The 19372-nt window shown below is 37.9% G+C and overlaps 1 protein-coding gene across 4 annotated transcripts in view; it reads left to right on the top strand.

The window, feature by feature from the left end:
- Window positions 1-18782, top strand: part of myo9ab (myosin IXAb) — a 157335-nt gene extending 138553 nt beyond the window's left edge. For 2 of the 4 annotated variants that reach the window (XM_062993052.1, XM_062993045.1), the window contains exons 26-43: window positions 544-631; window positions 3072-3278; window positions 4152-4252; window positions 5061-5167; window positions 5430-5632; window positions 6469-6585; window positions 6763-6951; window positions 7040-7087; window positions 7354-7465; window positions 7973-8034; window positions 8143-8335; window positions 9544-9672; window positions 9776-9881; window positions 9978-10109; window positions 11521-11644; window positions 13021-13214; window positions 14341-14483; window positions 16710-18782. In XM_062993052.1, coding sequence (XP_062849122.1) covers window positions 544-631; window positions 3072-3278; window positions 4152-4252; window positions 5061-5167; window positions 5430-5632; window positions 6469-6585; window positions 6763-6951; window positions 7040-7087; window positions 7354-7465; window positions 7973-8034; window positions 8143-8335; window positions 9544-9672; window positions 9776-9881; window positions 9978-10109; window positions 11521-11644; window positions 13021-13214; window positions 14341-14483; window positions 16710-17113 — 2659 coding nt within the window. In that variant the 3' untranslated portion in view covers window positions 17114-18782. The remainder of the gene's footprint in view (window positions 1-543; window positions 632-3071; window positions 3279-4151; window positions 4253-5060; window positions 5168-5429; window positions 5633-6468; window positions 6586-6762; window positions 6952-7039; window positions 7088-7353; window positions 7466-7972; window positions 8035-8142; window positions 8336-9543; window positions 9673-9775; window positions 9882-9977; window positions 10110-11520; window positions 11645-13020; window positions 13215-14340; window positions 14484-16709) is intronic. The other 2 variants (XM_062993050.1, XM_062993055.1) reach the window with 2 other exon arrangements.
- Window positions 18783-19372: the final 590 nt, after the last annotated feature.

Genomic DNA, 19372 nt, shown 5'->3' with positions numbered 1-19372 from the left:
GTTAAACACTTTGAGAACCATTTGGAATGGCTGGGATTTTGTATTAATTAATGATAAAATTTCATTAGGCATTTGGTGTCAGCTGTGTGTTACGCTGTTTCACTACTGCTGAGATCTGGGTTCAGATCATCCAGTGCAGGAGTCTACATAGACATCATTGACTATGTCTGGGGTGTGGCTAAAGCCCTATTAAGGACTGGCATCCTATCCATGTTTTTCCTGCCCTATTGTAAAGAAGTAGCCAGACTTTAAAGGTACGCTTACTCCTTGGGCATTTTGTCAGACACCCACTCTTAGGGAGAATAGCACCAGTACTAAATGTACTTAAGTTGTTTAAAAATCATTTAGGATTGTAAGTCACATTAGTTTGTGATTACCTCATAATTGTTTTTGGCTGTAGTTTGTATAGTTCGGAAAACACTCACAATTTGTCAGAAATGTAGGTAATAGCCATACTTGGAATTATACAAGGGTTATTGTGTGTTGTGATTTTTTTTTTCTTCTTTTAAGTTACAGGGATTTTATTTTTTTTTTTCTCCTTAGGTCTGATAAAGATCTGGTGAATCAGGAGCGATCTATGGCCTTGCAGCGAGAGAGGACATCAGGTTTCAGATCTCTAAAAAGCAAAGAGGTGCAGATAATATCTCACATACACACTATTCTTTTTTTCAAAATACATTTACCGTTACCTATTCCAGATTTTTTGTTTTACTCTAATACATTAAGGTTACTCCTAATTGTGCCACTCTGTGGTGCCTCATAGTAAATGTGTTTTTTTTAAACATATTTACGGTTGCAATCAAAATATTTAACCACAATATTCATAATTTTAAACTTGCTTTAAATGAAGTAAAACAAAGTAAATTTATTTTATAGCGTAGAGAAGCTGGACATTTTGTTAATAATGTCATGTTACAGTCATTCAACCCCTACATAATATTGCTGATCTTAAATCCTAATGCAGGTCTGTAAGACCTAAAGTTGGGTTTCAACATGATTAAATCATTGGTAACTTAATAACAACCCTTCATTTGCTCCAGCTGTGATGTGTTATATAAACACCACCCAGACATTCAAGTGTTCTAAGTGTGTTGCAACCATGGTGAAAACTAAAAAGCTGCCACAAATAGCTTAGAAAGGAAATAATCTTATTGCACCAAAAGAGCAATAGGTGTAAGAAGATTTCCAAGACCTTAAACATTCCTAGAGACACAATTGGGAGTATTGTCTGCAAGTTTCAACTTATGGCGCAGCAGCAAACCTGCCTGGCTGTCGGAGAAAGCTCAAAATTTCATCCAGAGGCCTTATGCCTAGTTTACACTACACGATTTTTGCCCTGATCTTTGCTTGCCGACTGGTCAGTGCTAGATTTGCCGTCTCGGGAGCAACTCGGTGTTCGCTCGGTGATCGAAACTGAGCTCTCAATCCCTAAGTGTGAACTATCCAACAACTCGATCCGAGCGGCTCGCCGAAGAGAGATTTCTAGCTTGTCAAATATCTGGATCTGAGTTGCCTGACTGGCAATGAGTGCTATGTCGAACAGCCAATGAGAACGCAAGATACGGTGTGAGGGGAAACGCAGGGGAGGAGTTGTAAAAAGGTGGGACATGGGCATAATATAGTTTATATCAGAATACATGGGCATACACAATCGTTCTCTACAAAACGTAACACCAATGCTGCATTGCAAAAAATATTTATTAACCTCCAACTCTCTATAGAACAATCCATGCTGTTCCTATTTTTCCTACTTGATTTTACGCTGCACATCAGCGCACAAACTTTGATCGCTCGCTACTTGTTGACGTGCATTTCTGGACGTGGTATCATTAAACCCCTCGTCACTTCTCGCGTTTGTTTTCGTGACGAAACGTAGTTTGGGAGACCAGAGAAGCTCGCCTGCGATTCCAGTTGGTGATGGAGCGTGTAGTGTGAAACACCCTATCGCCGATCAGTCGTGTAGTGTGAAAGCCACACCAACTTGAAAGACTCCCGATTACAAGAGATCCAGCTGTGTAGTGTGAACTGTACAGTGACCAGATGACTTGGAAAGTCGTGTAGTGTGAACTTGGCATTAGCAATCTCATCAGGACCACAAAGAAAAACATGCATGTTACTGATGACCTGATGAGGGCTGGGACAAATGTGTAGGTGGCAACCATATGATGATCACTTAACAACCATGGGCTTTATGGCCTGACACCATGATGAACACCACTCTTGAACAAGAAGGGTTGATTGGAATATGTCAGAAGGAATTTTGATAGGCCTACAGAATTCTGTACGCAGTACTATGAAGTGACATATCAAAATCACTTACTAAAATCGCTTTTTAGAGCGAGGCAAGAAAGGATGGTCCACCAAGTACATGTTTTTCATTTCAACTTAAAATTGTGTATAAATAGTCTTTTGCTGATTACTGAGACTTTAATTCTATACACATTACCACAATATCTTTTTAGGTGAAGGGAGTTGAATATTTGTGATTGCAACTGTAACTATTACACAGCCACAGTTTTATACTATGCTATCTTAGGGTACTTGGGGTTGCTTTAACATGTTATCACCCTGGTTTGCATTGTATAATAGTGACACCCTTTGTTATCTCGTATGTTAGTCTGTCACAGGCAACTCTGTATCAATGCCTGTGGTTTTGAAATAGGATGGCAAACAAGTTTGTGGTCAGATGTACTGATACTTTTAAACTTATAGTGTACCATATTATGTTTGATGCATTAGTGTTGTTTGGCGTCAATGGCTAAATAAATCTACCCTTTGCTATATACCTGTGCAATATGTAAAGCATTGACCTTTTGCTTGGCAATGGGAAGAACACAGTATTAGAAGACTATGTTTAAAAGCAACACCTCATATATTTATGATGATCATAACACAAAGTACACAAAGATGAAACACAATGCCAAATGATTAGTGGCCTGTATGTTTTACTTGAACTGACTTGTAAAAGCATGCATTTCCACATATTTATTCTTGTTACACTTTTTAAGAAACAACAGCTTTCTCATTATGTTTTGCTTTGATTTCAATGGTTTGAAACACTAAACGATCAGGTGGCCCGAGCCGGCCGCCCAAAGAAAGCTCGCATGGCCAGAACCCGCTCCGACTTCCTGACCCGGGCCTGTAGCACAGAGGCTGATTCTGACGATGAGGATGATGAAGAGTATGAGTACACACCTGTCCTCCATCATACACGGCCCCTCCCAGAGTCCCCAGACTCTCCCAGCCTTGAGCAGGCCTCCCACAGTGACTCTGAGATGGTAAACTAAACTACAGCGGAGATACCATCTTCTTTCTAAAGTCTATTGCACCGTCCAATCTAGTATGCTGCTTCGGGGCACTGGTTCTAACAGCTGATACTAACTTAACTTTTTCTATCATGCCAAACTTAATGTAACACTTGTAAAATTCTAAAAGCATTTACTTTTACAATTATACAAGCAGTCCTTAGAATACATTCTTAGTGGGAAGTGACCTTTAGGATGATATTATTCCATATATGGTCACATTTCGTTTGCCTATTTATTAGGTACACATATGTTAAACATAAAACTGAAAGTTGAGGGATTAAAATGCATTTACAATTATTTAGTTTATTGTGTTCGGACTATATATATATATAAATGCTTCACATTAGGTTTGCTTTGTTTAATTGGAAATTTTGGTTTGGTGTGTAGGCATTTTTTCTCCTAACCTCCTCCAGGCTGGTCAACCTCTTTTGATTGCTGGGAATGTTGTAGGCATTTCTGATCTATTAACTGGGAAATATGGCCAACTCTACTACTCTAATAAGGGCCAACCCATCCTTTCTTCCAATGTATATGCTCACCTCACTTGTTTTTTAGGATAAGGACTCTACACTGAGAACCTAACAGCTCTGCACTTTGACACTGATAACCTGCATGAAGTAGATATTAATAAGCACTTAGTACCCCTCTATTCCTTTAGGAAATGTCTCAAAATTTCTTTCGAATGTAGAGTTTGTTTCACTATTAATACAAGACTAATCCTTTATGGAAAATTCTAGATAGTGCTCACACTGCAGAACATAAACAGTACATTGTATCTTTGTACATGATGGCATATAATTTTGTGAATGTAATTCTTTATACTCCTCCCCCATTTCTCTGCAGCCCTCTCAGAAAGAACAGAAGCGACTGCAGAAGGCCATGTCCTCAGGAGATCTGGGAAAGGTAGATGCACTGAGGAAGTCTTTATCACAACCGGATAGCAGGTTAGAGGCCGTATTTTCTTTTTTTATTCTTAGATACACAATGAGCCAAAACATTAGGACCTACTATGCTGGCAAAAAAGCTCTGACCTACCGGGACATGGACTGAAAGAGTGAGTTCTTTGGTACCGGGTAAAAGCCGGTCCTTCATTACCAGCAGGTCCTTCAACTTTTGTATGTTGCGAGTTGGATTGTCCCACAGTGCATCCTGGTGCCGTTTTTTTCGATCTTGGATAAAACTGGATTTGGTGGACCTTTTGATCCTTCTCTTGCTCTGATGTCCTGTTTTGATACCCATTGCAAGTGCTTTAAAGGGGGTACAGAAGTTAGCACTGGCACTTTTACTGGCCTGTGACTATGCAGCCCCATACACAAAAGGGTTCGAGGCATCAAATTATCTGCACTTTGAGGAGCAGTTCTTCTGTTAGTCTATACCAGACCCCATAGCCTTCATGTCCTCTGGCATGTGCTGGCCGCCAAACAACCTGTCGGCTGTTCATGGCTTGTCCCTCCTTAGTGAGTTTTTATGATGGCTGCCTCTGAGCACCTTCTTGCTGTTTCGTCTGGCCACAAGGATTTGTCCCTTATTAAGGTCACTCAGGTTTTTATGCCTGATCATATCTGCTGTGTTTAGCATGTGTACCACGAGTAACTACACCTTCACCATGACCTGCACAATCGTTATGAAATAAGCATTGCAGTACATTTTTGGGGGATGGTCCCCTAATGTTTTGGCTCATCAGCGTAAGTGTGACATTTCTCTTGTCCATACACAGCTGTGTAATGTTTTGCTCTTTTTTGGCCTGCTCAGCAGGGTGAGTCGTAAGATGCGATTTTGGGCAAAGGGAAAGCAAAGTGAGAAAAAGTTGTCCATAAGAGGGCGCTCAGCAGATGCAGATCTTACAAAAACACGCAACGGTACGTGGGCTTTCAAGTGATTCAGAAAAAGAAATGGTTGCATAAAGCTAAAAACGACCAACCGTTTTCAACATCCCCCTTACAAACCTCCATACTAGCTTATTATTAGACATGCTAACGCAGTAGTAACCTAGGAACAAATTTAGTGTACATACTGTGCATGGTGAGAATGATTTATGTCATGTTGTATATTACTGAAATTACTGCTGTCCCATACTCCTACAATGTGGTTTTCTCATTTTTTGTTTCTCCTCTTTATCAGACTCTCCCTCTGGCAGCCCTGAGCGTGTCCGGGACAGTAAGGAGAACCGGGAGCCAGAAATTCGGATGATGACGATGAAGAGGAGACGGAGTGTAAAGATTAGCAGTGTGACCCAGGAACCGGCTGCATGGCAGAATGACTCTCTTCACATACTCACCTGCACTGCAGATTATCTCAGCATGAACGATTTCCTCATGAAAAAGGTAGCTTCAGGATTCCTTAAGTTTTTACTATAATAGACAAAGATGTATAAGTCAGTTGTGTTATGATTTATTGACTAATATAATGTCTGCAGGTTAGTGCACTCGTATTGCAATAAATGCCAGATGTTTGAATATACACTTAGCAAGCATTTTATTAGGTACACCTATCTGGTCAACATTTATTCATACATTTGTTGCTAGCCGTAGTACAACTGTACCCCATTTATTAATCAAAATGGACCCCCCATAAGAATCTTACTGACCATTTGCATCTTAGCAATGATACAAATGTAGTAAAGACATGGTAGTGTGTGCTGTTCTGGTATGAGTGTATTAGGTGTCACAATGTTGTTGGGAGTTTTAAAGCATCTCAGTGTCAATGCTGTCAGGAGAATACAGCTCCAAACACGTATAAAATCCACAGCATGATCAGAATGTGTCCACTGATGAACTAGAGGAAGATTAACACACGTTGTGCAACAGCAAAAAGCTGTACTAGTGCCAACAGGGTATGTGTTGTTAATAAAGAGGCCAGTTTAAGGAGTATTTATAAATCCCAACAACACTGTTGCACCTGATACATTCATACCAAAACAACACACACTACAGTGTTATAACCATGTTAATGTCATTGCAGCACTGAGAATGATCCACCATCTAATTAAGTCAACATGAAACAACATGGAATTCCAATGCTTTACTGGCACTTTCCACCATCTGCCTGTAAATCATTGAAGTTACTCATCAAAAACTCAACACCACATATAATCTACAATGTAAACACATTCTAGAACTTTCTCTTTTCAATATTGTTTTTGTATATTTTTGTCTAACAGATAAATGATCTGGAGACTGAGGACAGTAAAAAGGACACTGCTGTGGATGTGGTCTTTAAGAAGGCTTTAAGAGAGTTTCGCCTTAATATCTTCAACTCCTACTCCACTGCTCTGGCTGTGAGCATCTTACTGTCAATCCCATTCATTTCTACATTGTGTTTGACTGCAATTTATTTGTATATTTAGTAAATGCTATAAATTGCTATCAGTCAATTGCTATCACATCACCTCCCTTGGACACTCATACAAACTGCTGTCATTTTTTCACTCTCCTCTTTTTCATGTTCCTCACAGATGGATGATGGAAAGAGTATTAGATATAAGGACCTGTATGCACTTTTTGAGCACATCCTGGAGAAGGGCATGCGCCTGGAGCAAAGAGACTGGTCTGAATCACCTGTTAAAGTCTGGGTCAACACCTTTAAAGTCTTCCTGGATGAGTTTATGACCGAGTACAAGCCCATGGATGGCACCATAAGCAAGGTCAGGTTTATAAATTTATTATTATCCTGAAAGATTTCCTGTCAGGACATCCTCACTTATTTTATTTGTGTGACACCTTGTTTTACAGGCTCCTAAACCAGAACGTAAGAAAAGAAGAAAAAAGGAGGCAGACATTGTAAGTTTTCACCTGCCACTTGTAGTTTGTTCAGCACTATTGTAAATGATCCTGCCTTTTGTATTGATCCTTTATTATTAAAACAAGCACAACTTAGATTTAAATGTTATGCATACAATTTATCCACATTATACTTATTTATTATATACTTGTATCATAAATTAATTACCAAAGCAAGACATAACCAGCTATATCAACCAGGATTATAAGGCATAGTCTACATGTTTATCTGCTGATCCTAAAACAGTATCTGCTGCACTCTGCAGGTAGAGGAGCACTTGGGCCACATTTTCAAATCCACTCAGTACAGCATTCCCACATACTGCGAGTATTGTTCCTCTCTCATTTGGATGATGGATAGAGCATGCGTCTGCAAATGTAAGTTTTTTTGTTTTTTTTATCTAATTCTGTGCATAGTTTTGTATGTAATAATAACTAGTTTTTTGTAATATCATCCACTTCTCACTGAAGTGCTTTCCAACGATAATCATGTAATTGATTCTTACTTGTTCATATCTCTGATAAAAGTGAGTAGCTTGCCAGGTGTCGGCAAATTGCCTACTGTTTTTTTTAGCTGCCTAATACATAGACTGTAAGGGATGCAGCTCCCTCTAAATATTGTGGTTGGCTTGTTTTACAAATAGTTATGTGCGTGCATATTCTATATAAAATCACCAAATTTTCAGTTACTTTAAAAAATGGAAATTGCTAATACATATGTAGATTTCTCTTTTTCTTTATTTTCCTCCTTTCTTTCCCCTACTTATTTTGACAATGCTTAATAGATAGGTGTTATGTTTTTCACATTCTGAATAATTCTAACAGACTTTTATTGTGTTATTGGTTAAATAAGTTATTGGGTTTTTTTTTTTTTTTTTATCCCAGTGTGTCGCTATGCATGTCATAGGAAATGCTGCTTAAGGATGACCACTAAATGTAGCAAGAAGGTAAGAAAATTGTGGAACAGAAAAAGACAAGTTTCATGTTTCTTCTACATGACAGAAGAATGTATTCATTCTAAACTATAAATTGTATGTATGTCTGTGCTTATGCAGTTTGATCCAGAACTATCTTCTCGGCAGTTTGGCGTAGAACTGTCCCAGTTGACCAGTGATGACCGGGCTGTACCTCTGGTAGTGGAGAAGCTAATCAACTACATAGAGATGCATGGTCTCTATACAGAGGGCATTTACAGAAAGTCTGGATCTACTAATAAAATCAAAGAGCTCAAGTTGGGGCTGGACACAGGTGAGTCGTATTTCTGGTGAAGACGTTCCAATCTAGCAAACTATACATACATCAACAGTTACATTTCACTAAAACCTTAATTACTATTGTGCTGTGATATGTCTTTGTATTGTAATTGGTAAACTGATATGTTTTAGCTAGTCAGAACAGGAAACATGTTGGCATGATCAAGCTTGGTTTGCCAAAAGAAAATGTCTTTCACTATTGTGCAGTTCAGTTTTGATTTTAGCCACCTTTTTAGAATTAATTTAGACATTCTACATATTAATTTCCCAAGAACACTAAAAAATCCGCAATCCGCTTTGCTTGCCTACCTGTCCTGATGCACATAGTAAATGTTATAATTGAGTTATAATTTCTGCATGTAATCCATTTCATGCCTGCACACTGCTAAAGTTATTTTGAATGCATTGTACACCCCCTTTAGAGGTCAACAGAGCATAGCAGGTGTGCTATTAAAACTAACTTTTCTTAAGTTTCAAATATGAATTCTGTTATGATGTGAAAGTCTGTAATGTAAAACCAAAGCAGTATCGTAGCCTATGATTAGGGCCCTGCTAAATTCACAAGAAAATTTTCTTAATTTCACAGAGCTCCATTCCAATTTACTGGCTAAAATCTAATATGACCATAGCTTTACAGTTATCAGAAAGTCTGAGCGTGTGTATTATTATTTCAGCATGTTAGTAGTGGTTACAAATAAAAACAAAGGAAAAAGATGGTAGCAATAAAAAGTCCTAGACAGTGAAACTGGAGACATGAAATGTACTGGAAAAATGAATAGAAGTTCTTAAAATATAGCAGTCTGTATAGGTACAAAGCAATTTCTAAGTGTTTAGGGCCTATTTTTATGAAGGGAACTGTGGTGAATCTACACAGACATAGCTGGTTTGCTGAGGTATCTTCAAGGGCTCAGCATAACTATAGCTGTCTCTAGCAAGGTCAGTCTTGATGGCCAAATGAACACCACTACTGGCCTAGAGAAACAGTAGTGCTTGATAGGCATTATAAATAGTCAAATGCATACATGCAGTGTTTTTGATTAAATGTAATGTGGCATTTTTCCCACAAGAGTACTGTATTACATGTGTTTTTAAAGTTTTCTTTCTTTATTTGATTGTTTGTATAATGATCTGACATCATTTAGTGTGACATGCAGTATAGGAGGCATCATGTTTAGTCAGCTTGCTTTCTGCCTCTTATTTCAGATGTAAACAGTGTTATTCTGGATGACTATAACATCCACGTCATTGCCAGTGTGTTAAAGCAGTGGCTACGGGACCTCCCCAATCCCCTCATGACTTTTGAGCTTTATGAGGAGTTTTTAAGGGCTGCAGGTATGATAATGCGTCTTTTTTCTTCCTATCAGACGTATCCACATTCTTTATGTATTTGGTTTGTTCACTGTTAACTGTGTACTGGCATGGTTGCTTGGTGCAGCTTTGCAGGACAAGAAAGAAGTGGTGGGGGGTGTGTACACAGTAATTGATCTGCTCAGTAGGACTTACCTCAGCACCCTGGAGAGACTCATCTTTCATCTGGTCAGGTAAATCCAAACACATCATTCTAATGACGACAAATAGCTGCACATTGCTTTTCTTATAACCCTTTAATCTTTATATGCTTTCTTAATATTTTTCAGGATCTCATTGCAGGAGGAAACAAACAGGATGTCTGCTAATGCTCTGGCTATTGTGTTTGCTCCTTGTGTCCTACGATGTCCCGACACCACTGATCCTCTACAAAGTGTGCAGGACATTGGCAAGACTACTGCGTAAGATATCACACAGTATAAGTTTTACATGGAGGGATGGGATTTTTATTTCCAGTTAGATCAGCAGTATCATTATGTCTTTTACTTCTACAAAATGTGGTTAGTAGAATCAAGGGTGGTTTAAATATTTTAGATCTGTTTGAATAGACTTTCTTGGTTTTTATAGGCAGATTCTGCCTTTTGTACGTGCACCTATTTACAAATGAATAATCACAAAGTGATGGATACTCAGTACTTTCTTCATTGTATTAGAGAGTCAGTGGGCGATCCTGTTAGTCAAACACAGGAGTCTGAGGCTACAGTGATGATAGATTCATCAAAACTAAATGCTTTTAAGATTGAAAAAATGCTGAATGCTTTAATTATGCTTGAACTATGTGTACACAGCATTAATTTAAGGGCCTAACCTGGCTTGTGTCAACAGTTATCAAATATTATTTGGTGCACATTGGGCAATTTTAGTTTAGTTTTAGTTTAGTATCAGTATTGTTGCATTCTTTCATGGCCACAATTTATCCATATTATAATGGCTACTTCCAGCATAATATTGTACCATGTCACAAAGCATAAGTCAGTTCTGCTTCACTTCAGACATACATTTAATACAGCGCCTTTGTGATATGGCATAATAAGAGGTTTGCATGTAAGTCACAAAATGCTTCCATGTCAACATGTCCTAAAATACTAAAGAAATCTTTTCACCAGAAAGAACTGAGGCTGATCTAAAAGCAAACCACACATGATCAGTAAATATACAGTATGTTGCTATACATTCATACAATTTTCACACCATCATATGTAATACAAACATTTACATTTTCGGAATTTAGCAGATGCTTTTATTCAAAGTGACTTACAGTATACAGTCTAATCATTGAGTGTTAAGGGCCTTGCCCAAGGGCCCAACAGTGGCAACTTGGCAGTGGTGGGGTTTGAACCAGCAACCCTATGCTTTCTAGTCCAGTACTTTTACCGCTTGGCTACAACTGCTCTTTTATAGAGGATTTTACATTCTGGAAACAAACCCTCTGAAACCTCAATTCTAAGTAATATAATGTTCAAATAAGGTCATAAGCAAAAATCTGGTTCTGATTTTATATGAATTATGCATGTTTACGGGTGCTTAGGTCACACAGCGAAAAATTGCAGTGGTCCACTATTGCTGGGATGCTGGGTTCAAATACATATACGTCTACAAACACGATTAGCTGTGTCTAAGTGAAAGATGTTCAAGGCCCCGCATTGTGTTGGCATTTTGTCTGGAGTGTGTTACTGCATTGTACTCAATGATTCAGGGGATTCCAAACCCACCATGATCCTGACCAGTATAAACTGTTGATTTAAAACATTAAAATTAAATGAAAAATGTATGTTTTACTTAATCTTAAAGTGTAATTGATTTACTTTATAGCTGTGTGGAGCTTATCATCTGTGAGCAGGTGAATAAGTACAAAGCCAGACTGAAAGACATCAACACTCTGGAGTTTGCCGAGAGCAAAGCCAAGCTCCGCCTCACACACATCAGACGGTCTTTGGTATGTGTAATCATTGAGAGCAAAACTTCCAAACTGTAGAGCAGATCTAAGATGGGCCATGCAGATTATTGCACATGTTCTAATTTACTAATTCCTAAACTGATTAAGCATTTTTATATATTGGCTACAGAAATGGTCACTTTTAATGCATGTGTTTGAAAAAGTACAATCTCAATAACCCTTCTCTCACCCTTTCCCCTCACCTCCTCCCCTTCAGAAACCAGTACTAATTGCTGTTAGGTTTTTGAGCATAAGCCGAACTATCACATCGGTATGTATGATCGCGCAATATGATGTCCTGCCGCTATATAGTCTTAATTAACATCAATGTAGCTTCGTTGCCAGTGTTACAAACCATTTGTTTTGTCACCTGTCTGGTCTGTAGCAACTACAAAGCATCTTACATGCAATAATTGGTTGTTAAATTAAGCAACTGTACATATAGAAGAATTACTGCATTTTGATCTGTAGGTTACATGTCTAAGCCAGATGATTATCACTGTCCTCATGGTCTGTCTTGCAGCAGAAAGCTTAGCAACAATGCTGGATTTATGGGTTTTCCTGCTAATCACGGTCCTCTTTATTAATTCTGTGTTTAGGTATAAGACATCATTATATTAAGCTTTATTTAAAGCAGTACTAAATATTTGCATTGAACTCAATTATTTATTTGAGTCCTAATTTAAGTTTAATTAGTGTAATAAAGCTAAGTATAATTTAGCCAAGCATAATTTCCCTTAGTGACCAAAGAATCCAGCTTTGTACTACTTCTTCCTAGTAGGCTAGTGTGCATGCTGTGCTGCTCTAACCTTACTAATTCTTTTATGTGTTTGCTTATGTATTTTCATACTTTTGCGTATCTGCTTAATGATGTACAGCAATTCATTGCAAAAGCTTAAAATGCTTGTAGGATTGTAGTGTATATTGTAGGATATTTAGTGTTATAATGGAAGCTGCAGTCTACCATGGGTTTTATCTAGCTATCACACATTAATTAATTGCAATTATTTTTATTACAATGGTCAGTTGGTTTTTTTTCTCAATTTGTCTTACTTTTTTCTCAGTTATTCCAGTGATCTGAAATAATTGTGATTAGTTCAGACAATTAAGGCAATATTCTGATATGTGGCAGGCCATGTTACCATTTTGTACTATACTTCACTTTACTTCACCATAATACTTCTTGTTGTGGTAATACTGACATAAATGCTACTCCTCGTATGGCCATAGCTTTAGGTTGAGGTTTTAAATGGATTGTCATTTTAAGTGTCCATATAATTATTTAATTTGATTCTGCTTCCTAAATTAATTATCACTGCATATATCTCAACATTTTGGATTTTCTCTAATTCTCTCACTCTTTCTTTCCTTACTAGGGTAAAAGCCAGTTGTGTAAAAGCAGTTCTCGTGCCCTGTCTCCACCCACAAGCCTGCAGTCACCGGTTAGCCCTGTGGAGGAGGGACTGAATGAAGGTGGAGCAACTTCAGGCCTGACTGAACAGCAAGAGTCATCCATGCATCAAGAAGAAAAAGTGCTGACCCAGCAAATAGAAAACTTACAGAAGGAGAAGTCAGTATCACTTTTTGTCACTGTTGTCAGTTCAATTATCAGTAGAATTTTCTTCCCAATCTAGTCGTATCTAATTACCCAATCATACACCGACCAGGCATAACATTATGAGCACTGACAGGTGAAGTGATAAACACTGATTATCTCTTCATCACGGCACCTGTTAGTGGGTGGGATGTATTAGGCAGCAAGTGAACATTTTATCCTCAAAGTTGATGTGTTAGAAGCAGGAAAAATGGGCAAGTGTAAGGATTTAAACGAGTTTGACAAGGGCCAAATTGGCTAAAGGCCTGGGTCAGAGTATCTCCAACACTTAAGCTCTTGTGGAGTGTTCCCGATCTGCAGTGGTCAGTATCTATCAATAGTGGTCCAAGGAAGGAAGAGTGGTAAACCAGCGACGGGGTCAACCAAGGCTCATTGATCCAACAGACGAGCTACTGTAGCTCAAATTGCTGAAGAAGTTAATGCTGGTTCTGATAGAAAGGTGTCAGAATACACAGAGCATTGCAGTTTGTTGCGTATGGGGCTGCATAGTCGCAGATCAGTCAGGGTGCCCATGCTGACCCCTGTCCACCGCCGAAAGCACCAACATGACGCATGAAAAAACTAAAGTTGGATCCAAAATGGCCGACTTCAAAATGGCCGCCATGGTCACCACCCATCTTGAAAAGTTTCCCCCCTCCCATATACTAATGTGCCACAAACAGGAAGTTAATATCACCAACCATTCCCATTTTATTTAGGTGTATCCATATAAATGGCCCACCCTGTAGACAATGTGTGTAGAAACAAGGAGGCGGTTTTAATGTTATGGCTGATCGGTGTATATGAGAGATCATATAGATATCTCATATAGCATCCAGTTGTATAAATGCCATTGTTTTGGATCGGGACAGCCAACAATCTCATGATCAGGTGTCCACATACTTATGATCAAATATTGTATGTTAAGTATGTTCACTGTAAAGCATTATTTTAGAAGGAGCGCAAAATAAAATCATATTTTTACAGACAATACTCTGTAATAAAAAGGGGGATCACAATGTCTTTGTAATCATCAAATAAACACTGATTTGTGTATTTTGACTACTAAGTAATACACTATACAATCGTTCTGTGACTGCAGGGAGGAGCTGACTTATGAGATGTTGGCACTGGAGGCACGAACATCTGATGATGAGATGCTGGAATCTGAGGCTTCTATAGGAACAGCAGACAGCTCAGAGAATTTATTAGCAGAACATGAAGGAGCAACATCTGAGGCCTGGGGTAAATATGCATACATAATTAACCCCAACATGACTGAACTTTTCTAATTGTGTTTGCTGAAGAATAAAAAATTGATGTAAAGTTTTCTTGTGCAGACGAGCAAGAAATATGATCGCTATTAATAAATAATAATTAATCTAATAGCTTAATATATACCATACTTGACATACATATATTGTGCTCAAGACTATTTTAAATAATATGCAAAATTTCATATCTAGTTACATTCTCAGTAAGAATAAGTGTGTGTACACCCCAGTGGAAAGTACAATCTGTGGAATTATTTTTTTTAAAGGTGCTCGGATGGCGCATCTGTCTTTTATGCTAGCCCATCACTGCAGTGTAAAGTATGTTTAAGGGTCTAACAAGCAGCACTTTATGCTCTAGTAGACATTTATACACGTGGTGTAAAAGTTTAAGGGCAATTACTTTTTTACAACGACAGTTAGTGTTTTACATTCAGATTTTTTAACTATTTTAATATAAGAAAAATAAAGCAATGTTAATCACAGGATGCAGCTTTAAAAGCCCATTAACTCATCCAAATAACTGGTTGTGCCACCCTTGGCAGTAACAACTGTAATCAAATGTTTGTCATTACTTGTGATGAGTCTTTTACATTGCTGTGGAGGAATTTTGACTCACCCTTTTTTGCATAATTGTTTTAATTCAGCTACACTGGAGATTGTTTAAGCATGAACTGCTTGTTTAAGGTCTTGCCACAACATCTCAGTGGGACTTGCTTGTGTGCTTTGGATCATTGTCCTGCTGCATAACCCAACTGTGCCTTTAAGACAAATTGACACCCAGACATTCTCCTTCAGGATTTTCTAATAGAGAGCAGAATTCAAGGTTTTACCAATAAATAAATTGGACAAATTGTCCAATTCTTGCAAAAAAAAGCAGCCCTAGACCAATATACAACTAGTACCTGACTGTACATTTTTCTTATGGTTGAATGCGATGTTCACTTTACACCAGATGTAATGGGACATGTCTTCTAAAAAGTTTCACCTTTGACTCATCCACAGACTACTATCCCAAAAGTCTTGGGGGTCATCTAGATGTTTTTTTAGCATATGTGAGACGAGCCTTCCTGCTCTTTTTGGTCAGCAGTGGTTTGCACCATGCGACTTTATGTTATTCTTTTGTGAGCTTCTGGATGAATCAGTAATTTGTTCCTAGTGAAATAAGGGTAGGCCGGCCACTCCTAAAAAGGTTCACCACTACTCCGGATTTTCTTCATTTGTGGATAATGACTCTTACTGTGGTTGGCTGGATTCTCAGAGCATTAGCAATGGCTTTGTTAACCTTACCAAACTGGTAGATTTTAATGACTTTGTATAGGCTGCTTCACATTGCCAGACAGGTTCTATTTAAGTGATGTTTAGATTCAACAGGTCTGGTCTGGGCGTGGCTAGTGAAATAGAACCCAAATGTCAAATTAATTTGGTTAACTGGTTGATTTAGTAACTAAGGGCTAATTACTTTTAGACAAATGACCAGGAGGGGCTGAACAGCATTTTCCCTTCAGTAAATGAAACCTTCATTTAAATGTTTTGTCTTTTTTATCTTTAATATTAAAAGTTGTATGATGATCTGAAACATATGAGCAGCGGATATGCAAAAATGAAAGAAATTAGGATATATTTTATAGTACTTTTTTTTTTTTTTTTACAACATTAATAACAATACCATGTAAAAAAATGTGAAAACCCTTCCTAGTGCCATGACAAGCAATAAATATGAGGGTTCTTCAGAAAGTTTCCGCACTTTTTTTTAACTTTAACATTATTTTTCTACAGTCACCTTCCGATGAATTTTCCAAGCATAATACCACCTTTTTAATGCCATCAGCAAAAATGTTTTTCACATCATCACATGAAAATCTTTTTCCCCTTAAAGCTTGAGCGGTCCAAAAAGGTGGAAATCAGATGGTTCTAAATCCGGACTATAAGCCTTCTCTCTCTCTCTCTCTGTCTCTTAGACACGACCAATTACTACTCCTCCCACCCTCACCGTTTCCAACAAAATTATAAAAGTGCAGAAACTTTTTCAAAATCCCTCGGTTAATTAGCTACAAGGATTTAATAGTAATAATTACAGCTATTAGCAGGAATTGTGATTGCCACAGATTTAATTGAAAATGTGCAGCTTTTTAAAAACTTAGTTAAACTGATTTCTGCTCGTCTTACATGAAACATGTTTTTTTATTTTTTCCTGCAGAAATGCGCTCCATAATGCACTCACGAAAATCCGAGACCAAAAGCAGACGTGCTTTGCGACGCCAGCCTGAGTCCTTGGACTCTGTAGATTCTGCTGTTGCCTCTCTTTCCTCTAGTTCCTCCACTCCTCACTACCGCTTCCGCTCTTTATCCTCTGGCCCTCTGTTCTCTTTACCTTCAGGGGGTGAGCAGCTGCTCCTTCCCGAGCAGGAGGAAACCGAGCGTGCAATGCTAACCACTCGCTGCGCCTCTAGCACAGATAGAACACGGCAGAGGACCAGAGGCAACCAGAGCTGCCCTCCTCATCCCAGAGAGTCTGAAGAAGTGGAGGGGAGAAGAAGAGACAATGACTTTAGCCCAGTGCAGCCTCTAGTGCTGTACGGCAGCAAAGAGTTCATGGTGTGAACTGGAGAGCGAGTACCATACAGGCTGAAGCTGGTATTCAGAACCATGTTGTTGTGAAAGCTCTCTGAACAAAGAGAGAAAGACGTCGGCGATTGTGATCAGAATATAAAAAGAGGTTATGGATGAGTAGGATGGAGGGATATGAGAAAAAAAAAGTGCAATGAGTAAGTCTGCCAAAGCAAAATCCCTCAACTATATGTGATCCACCTGCTGTAGAGTGGACCTGCTGGACTGGTCCTATTCTCACTGCTTAACTTTTAGCTTTCCATCATTGTTTACAACTGAGCCAATTCGAGGTCACCTGACTTCAACTGACTGCACAGTGCTTTGCTAACACTTTTTCTTCACTATACAGAGATGTCATTAGTTAAGACATTGATAATGTATTAAATGTGTAAAATAATATGATAATGCATTACTTTGACAGAAAAATATTCATTGTACTTTACATAAAACAATGCAGCGCTGCTGGATAGTCCATGTGAAAAGCGTTAATCGTCTTAAGTTTTGTAATGGTATGTGTTCTGTTTTTATGTCAGATATTGTCTTGTAAGCTTGTTTGCTGTTTTTTATTTTCAGCTGAGTCACTTAAAAGGACAATGTCTCTTGACAGGACAAAGGGACGATCAGAACAGCAATGATGTAGCTATTTCTAATCATAGCCATATTTTGTTGGATTTTGTCCATGTGACATGCCTTTTTTCTTTTTTTTTTTATCATCATTTTTTGTGTTTTGTGACCAAAAAGAACTTGAAATATTTGTCATCTATTTCTTATATTATTGTGGTTGCTTTAAGTAAGTTCCTAATATATAATTTTAATACATCTGCTCTATATTTATGTACATATATTACATTTTCAAAAGAGCCATTTTTTGTTATCTGCAGTCATTGCTTGTCTCTGTACTGTAGACATGATCAGAATTCTTTATAAAAAAAAAAAAGAAAAAGAACGTGAGCCACAGAGCTTTAGCACTAGTAATCAGAACCGAACGAATACAAAGCCATTACACATATACACAAGCATACATAATCACAGTCATTTCATGATACACAGTAATGCTTTCACTAACTAAATATTACCTTCATCCTCAACTGCACTTAATAAATGTGTTACAATAAAATGATATAATCTGCCGGGATGTCTATATAAACTTTTATTGTGATGGTATAGGTCAAGAAACATGCAGCTACTTATGTTTTAAGGTTTATGGTATGTGTATTTACAACTTGTTTCATTTTAGTCTGTTTTATACATTTGAGAGGTGTAATCATCACCTGTCAGCTTTACCACATCTTTGTCCATGTTTAATTTACTTTTGATCTGAAAACCAGTGGTAGCTCAGTGGTTAAGGTACTGGACTAGTGATCAGAAGGTTGCTGGTTCAAACCCCACCACCAAGTTGCAACTGCTGGGCCCATGAGCGATTGCTTGAGTTGTATTCAGTCACAATTGTAAGCCACTTTGGATAAAAGCGTCTGCTAATGGTGTAAATGCAATGTAATGGTAATGAAAACCGAAAGCCCTGTTTCTTCTTCAACTTAACTGTTCTGGGTACAGTGTTCATCATATGTGAATGTATAGAGCAGTAATCACTGGAAGGCATGCTACACTGTTTTATCTGTTCTATCTTTTACATCTGTACTATTAAAAAACCCATATAAAAGTGTGTTGAGGGAACACTGTTTTAAACAGCTAAATAATCCCATTTCTGATTCTCAGTGTTTAAAGATTTTTGACTTGACCCAGTCTGAATGAATCAGTGTTCATTGGTTCTTTTTCAAACATTACTTTTATTATTGTTAATAGTAATGTTGCAGTTGCCTATGGTGCAGATTGTGTATTATTTCTTTAATGGATGAATCTGTTTATGGACATATAAATAATACACTGGACTCACACTTATTAAAGAAGTAAAAAACAACTCGGATAAACACAACTATTTAGGGGGAAAAATGAAAAAATTATCATTGTAAGTGAAATAATAAACCAGTATCACACATGCAACTTCAGACACTTAACCACAGTTTGCTTTATTTTAGTACTAAACATGCACTGTGTACAATATTAGAAAGATGCTCCTTATCAAAAAGGATGTACAGCAGCAAAAAAAATCTCTTGGAGTTACACTGTTTGTTTATTAGGATTTTAACGTCATGTTTTACACTTTGGTTACATTCATGACAGGAACGGTAGTTACTCATTACACAAGATTCATCAGTTCACACGAGGTTGCCCGGACTGCCCCACCTGAACCCA

Source organism: Trichomycterus rosablanca, chromosome 1, assembly GCF_030014385.1.
Source record: "Trichomycterus rosablanca isolate fTriRos1 chromosome 1, fTriRos1.hap1, whole genome shotgun sequence".
In the NCBI taxonomy this organism is placed as follows: domain Eukaryota; kingdom Metazoa; phylum Chordata; class Actinopteri; order Siluriformes; family Trichomycteridae; genus Trichomycterus; species Trichomycterus rosablanca.
This window is presented reverse-complemented; position numbering and strand designations above follow the sequence as displayed.